Below are 6,022 nucleotides of genomic sequence, written 5' to 3'. Positions count from 1 at the left end.
AGCACCATCTTATGTTAAGCATCATCATTACGTTACTGGCAACATGACAAGCTCTTTCTAAATATATTTTTTATAATTCGGTTAATACTGAGATTTCACAGAGTGGCCAGGAAGAAGAATTCCACATAATAAGTCTCAAGACAATTTTAGCTTCATAAATGTTAATACACTAATAATTACTTTGGTCATTTACATTTCCGTGACTGGAATTCAAGTGAGTTTGCTTTAGTGCGGGAAGTTAAAGATCCTTTAAATTTAGAGAGAGAAAAGGAGGTATAACTGTGCAAAACAGCCACAGATACATTCTGATTTTATGCAAAGCTTTTACTTACCACTGGCTTGGCTATATTAGAGAGAAGTGCTTCAAGTGCTTTCGTTTCTTCATCCTTTTCTTAAAAAAAAAAACCAAAGCAAACAAGAAGTACTCAGGAATATTGTTCAGTGACTTTACAGTGAAATAGCTCTTCAACTTCAAAATTGCACAGAGACTAAAGCATTTACAAAACAGAACACCTCTCCAACTTGTATTCATCCCGGGCAATCTAAAACCAAAAAACCTCCCGAAGAAGTCGTTCATGTAAATCTATTTCTAAATCTGTTCTATAATTTATGGAATAAGCAGCCTGATTATTTTTCATTAATGTGTACCTTCAAACAACCTAGTGCTCTGGAGAACCTAAGTTCTTAGCTGAGGTATTTCCTGTAGATTTCTCTTTGGATGTAGATGCAGTCAGGTTACAGTAGTGGAAGCATGTTATTGCACATCAGCTGGAAGACTACTGGTAATACTGTTGGGTCTCCCTGAATTGCAAGAGCAAACTTTAAGTTTAGCCTTCAGGAAAAGAATCTATGGTGTTTTGTTTCACCTGAAGGAATAGCTGAGCTTTATAAATGACTTGAAGTCACAGAAAGTGCTTTATGTACTTTCTCCTACCCAACATGAAAATTTTATTATCTCAACAGTGTAAGTGAATAGGCTACTCCGTTTTGAAGGTGTGGCCAGGCATTTTTAATTCACCTAACCTGCTGTGAGCTAAAAAGTAAAGAAAAACAAAGTGTAACAAAACTCTGTAAAAAACACAGGTTGAATCTATTTACACTTTTATATTTCTAAGATGGTTTATGCTGTTGAAAAAATTAAATGCATTTTTCACTTCTGTTTGTTACTAGAAGTCTAAGTCACAGTACCTAATTTTCCCAAATACTTCCTGAATTAAATAGTTTTGAAAAGTGGACTTTTTCATTTTTCACATAAAATACTTCCAAGGAGCTGTTAACATAACTTTTGTCACACATGTAAGGAATAGTGCCTTTGGTAAAGTTAGCTCACAGATAAATACCAACTAACACAAAGCGTTACGACAAGTGAGGACCAGTCTTTTTCTGCAAAGGCTTTTTAATAGTGAGTTGGTAGGGACAGGCATTTTGTGAATTTTATATAACAGATAACAAAATAATACAAAACATTCCTCTTTAACTAGCTGCATATAAGTTTCCTGAATCAGACCCCTGGTTCTTTCCATGATTTCTGCAGGCCATCAATACTCAGTGATTCCTTAAAATGTAAGCACCAATAACTCTGGAAAAAGCACAGATTTGTCTTTAAATAGCGTTACAAAGTATGACTAATAAGATTTGCTCAAATCTAAGCAGAGACTTGCATGTCAGTAGTTTTGTTCTCTGAGGCACATCACTCCAACATGATGAGCAAGTCGATTGCCTGTAACTCCATTCTCTGTAAGTCAGGGCAGCTATAGGTACTACTCATATATATATACGATATACATATATATTTCATATATTTTTAGATAACTTTTGTTAACATTTACCTTCTACTTCTGTGTCAGTCTGAGAATTGCTCTTCCCTTTACCCAAAGATTTGCTTTTGGTAGAACCCGTGCTTATACCAGCTGCATCCTGTCCTTTTGCAAGTCCGTTATATTCATTTGTTGGAGAAGGACATTTCTGAGGAGATGATGGAGGACTGTTTAACTTATCCTTCTGAGTTCCATGTCGATCTTTTAATTTTTTTTGTAACCTTTCATACGTTTTACTAGACCTTTCATCTCTAAAGTTGGATCTTCCATGAGCAGGCAGAGTATCTAAATGGAAGTAAAGAAGAAAAAAAATTGAAAATAATCACTAAGAACAGAATGTAATTAAAAATCTATGTAAAAATGCTGTGTGTTATGTGCATACTTGTGCACAAAATTACATCTCCACTTCCATGGGAAAACTGAAGTGTCCAGCAGGTAAACTGATATACACTAATTGGACATTAACAACATGTTAGGGGAGACAGTACAACTTTCCTTCCCACATCTTTCTTCTACTTAAAAATTATTCTGAAAATGTTTCTATAATCTTCCTTGAGCTGTAAGGCACAGAATAAAGTTAATACAGAAAAAGCATGCTACTTTATTACATCAGAAAAGGTTCACTCTAAAGCTGAATAAAAAATACTGAAGTTAACTTTTGGAATGCAGTTCTATTACTTTAATGGTGCTTCAGCAGAAATCAATAGGGAGAAAGAGCACAAAAGACAATAAAAGACCGAAGGCAGTACGGCTCGGTCTTGTAAGTACACTGTACCTGTACACAGTAACCCAAGGCATTGATGCAGGATCACCAAAGTCCCATCTCTAAGTCAGAACATGGCTTTTGGAAAAAAGCCAGTACCAAACTAATGAAAAAAATTAAACTGTAGATGGTAAACTTTTCTGTCCAATTCTAATATTTTTATCCATTTCACTTTTATGCTTAGAACCACCTTACTGACTCATGACTTTAAAATAGCCTTCCACATGGCACCAGCTCCTTCCTCAGTGTAACCCTATCTACGATAAACGATGAAACCTTTCAAAAAACCACATCCTTCAAAACCAGCATAGCATGTGTCCGCTTGCAGCTAAGCTGGATCACTTGGTCTAAAGAATGAAGTTCATTGTTTGTTATTCCTCATGTGCTAGGAAGTATAGAAAACAATATCAAATAAAAACTCCCTTGCAGGAAGGATAAAAAAAATCACAAAATTAGAGAACATTTCTGTTTCTGGGTTTTTTAGGTCAGTTTAATTCCCAGAAAATTTTACAGACTACTAGATAAGCTGCAACTCATTTTCACTATTAGATATTTAGGTGCTCTTGTTAGAGAACTACTACATTCAAAGGGGTTTTTCCCCCCTTAAATTTATATTCCTCATATAGAAGCCTAAATGTGGCCTTTGACTTTTGAAAGCCATAGCCAAAGTCAGTGGTCCAGAATTAAATATGAGATCTGCAGCAGTTACGTAACAAACTAAAGCATCCCTATCCTCCAATTCCCTAAACCCAAGGATAACTTACAAATATATTTGAAACAAAACAAAACCAAAGAATTCCACTTTATAATTTTTTTACCTTAGCAGTTAGCAAATTATCACTGAATTCGTATTTAAAGGGATATAACCTAGCAGAAGAAATCTAAAAAAATATTATTCCATTAAGAAGTATCCTTTATCTTCTATGCATTTATTATCACTCTCCAATCTCTCAGTTTTGCAAACTAAAAGCCAACGAATGCTATTTACAGGAAATCAAGAAATTAATAGAACTATAAATAAGCACACAAAGAGCATCTAATACTCTACCATTATCAAAGCAGTGCAAGGAAGAAATAAAGTACAATTTAAGAATACAGAAACAGTAAGACTTCCAGGAAGATCAAGAAGTCGGTATATTCTGATCTGATGGCTTTGTACATCATGACTATTTAAGCACAGTGACTAGACAGAGGACGCTTTTACATTATTTTAGTAGATGGACATTTTTACACTATTTTAATAGTATCATAGAAGGCTGAGAATCATACAGCAATATGACAAAGTTGTGTTTAGCCTTCCCCTCCACAGCCTCCAGCTTCTTTTCCCAAAAACAGCAGCCTGGCATTGCTCTCTGCAAGTCTTTCAAGGTCAGCACCTGCCTTATTATCTAAAGAAAAACAAGTCTACCAGAAATGTAAATATTAATCTAACAACCCAACCCCTGAGTCAGAACACAAAAATACTTTTCCGCTAAACCCTACTACAGGCAGGTATCAATAGCCCTACCAAAGACAGCTTCAGCTGCGGTATTAAGTTTAGGCTGGTGGCCCCTGATTATTCAAGTTGGATTTAATATTGACATTGGACTAAATGCACACAGTTTCATGAAAAATAGCGACCTTTTTTCATAATCAGTTCAAGGAGCTCCTGTTTCATGCTTGAAACACAGTACTTGTAAGACATGAGATCTCTGAACAGTGCTCAGGTACTGGATTGAAATGCTGAATCTCAGGGGAAGGCATCAGCTGAATCACTACAAACACTTCCTGCATTGCCTTCCTGGGCAGATCTGTAACTGATACATGTAAGAAATAATTTGTATGTTTAATGGATCACTGAATAGACAAGTCGAATTAATTAAGAGAACTTCTGGAATAATAAACTTCAGTGAAAATAAGACTGGTATCCTCACAAAACTTTTGTGCATAGCTCTTGTTCAAGCTGTAAGTCTTGCGTGATAAGCCCATATGCCAGCATATCAGATGATGCAAACAAGTAGACTATTATTTCATTTGACAGAACCTGGAATACTTGGTAAGCTACTTACCCAAATCCCCATATACTTGTGAGGTGTGATACTGTGGAATGTACTGTGTTGCCATGTCACCGGCTCCGGTCACGGGTGAGTATATATGACGTGGTGGAGGGGGTATCATGGCTGGAAGAGGAAGGAAGCCAGGCAGTGGGGGATGTGGAGGCCTGTGTATCACTGCGTGACCACCAGGGTGAAATTCTGGAGCCTGGGGAACCACCACAACCCTTCGAACACCGTTATCCTCAATAACCTGTACAGTGAGAGACACCACACACCAAAAGAGAAATGACAGTCTGAAAGGCCTGTTTCTACAGACACTTAAACAAAAGAAGGAATAGTAAAACCCTTAAACCTGAAAAAGGGGTACACAAGAAAGCATAAGGATAAAAAGATAGGACAATTAAAGGGCTATCTGCGTTAAGTATATTAAATGTAACACCACCATTAAATTTCTCAATGTGATGTAGAAAAATACTGTTAAAAAAATACCTGACTGTAACAACATCTTACGAACAAGCAGATGTATTCATGGCATAAACCTAGCTTATCTGCAGGGTTCTGTTACCACCCTCATTCACATCGCCTGTACACTACTCTGCTCCTAGGATTTGTTCTACGGTGTAACAACTAGATTGTCCCCTAGAAGTGATTTGGCAAGTAGACAGACCTCACTCCACATAAAAGGTGAGAGGAAAGGCACAAGAGTATCTGTCTGTGCTCTGTGCCCAACTCAGTCCCTCAACAATCCTCTTAAGTTTTCACTGACATTTGAAATGAGGTAGGGACATGTACATGTACACCCAGAAGTAAACTGGGGCACCAGGAGCAGGTCAACAGATCAAAGCACTTAACTGCCAAGCTGCTTTCAACTCCACTGTTTAAGCTTAAGGTTGTTACGCTTGGCTAGATTTAGTCCCATGCCCGGATGTGAACACTTCCAAAAAGTCCATGACAGAAAGCTGCTTGGAGGATCAATCACTAGTTTTACCAGTGTCTCCACTAGGGGTTGGTGTGCCTCTGGTACCTCTGGAACAGAGCTTCTGCTTTTGTTTTCTCTTGACAGCAATCTAATTTGTACACACAAAATTATCCTGACAGCTGAACCAATGCAAGGGAAGTGAGGCTGGTCTAGGAAATTGTTCCAAAACTTCACTACTGAACTGAGAAAGACAGTTACGTAGACTCAGCTGTATCTCTGGTGTACTGGTAGAACGAAGATCATAAAATATGCACTAACATTCAGAAGACATAAAAGCATGTACACAATGGGGCTGATTCCACCATACATAAAAAGAGAGCTGGAAATTAATATAAATTACCTAAGTGAACACAGCTTTGAAATAGATACATTCTGTGTAACTTTAAAAAATGGCCTATTTTCAGCACACGTTAATTGTCCCTTATTG

At 37.1% G+C, this 6,022-nt stretch overlaps 1 protein-coding gene across 1 annotated transcript in view; it reads right to left on the bottom strand.

Moving 5' to 3' along the window:
* Positions 1-332: 332 nt before the first annotated feature.
* The window catches only part of LOC104490368 (fibronectin type-III domain-containing protein 3a-like), a gene marked incomplete at its 3' end in the record, with an annotated part of 13,037 nt that continues 7,347 nt past the window's right edge, over positions 333-6,022 (bottom strand). The window contains exons 3-5 of the mRNA XM_010132641.1: positions 4,629-4,866; positions 1,830-2,102; positions 333-391 (exon numbers count right to left, since the gene is read on the bottom strand). Coding sequence (XP_010130943.1) covers positions 333-391; positions 1,830-2,102; positions 4,629-4,866 — 570 coding nt within the window. The remainder of the gene's footprint in view (positions 392-1,829; positions 2,103-4,628; positions 4,867-6,022) is intronic.

The sequence above is a fragment of the Buceros rhinoceros genome, unplaced genomic scaffold (genome assembly GCF_000710305.1).
Source record: "Buceros rhinoceros silvestris isolate BGI_N320 unplaced genomic scaffold, ASM71030v1 scaffold35113, whole genome shotgun sequence".
NCBI classification, from domain to species: domain Eukaryota; kingdom Metazoa; phylum Chordata; class Aves; order Bucerotiformes; family Bucerotidae; genus Buceros; species Buceros rhinoceros.
The sequence above is the reverse complement of the archived record's forward strand: the minus strand, read 5'-3'. Positions and strand labels throughout refer to the sequence as shown.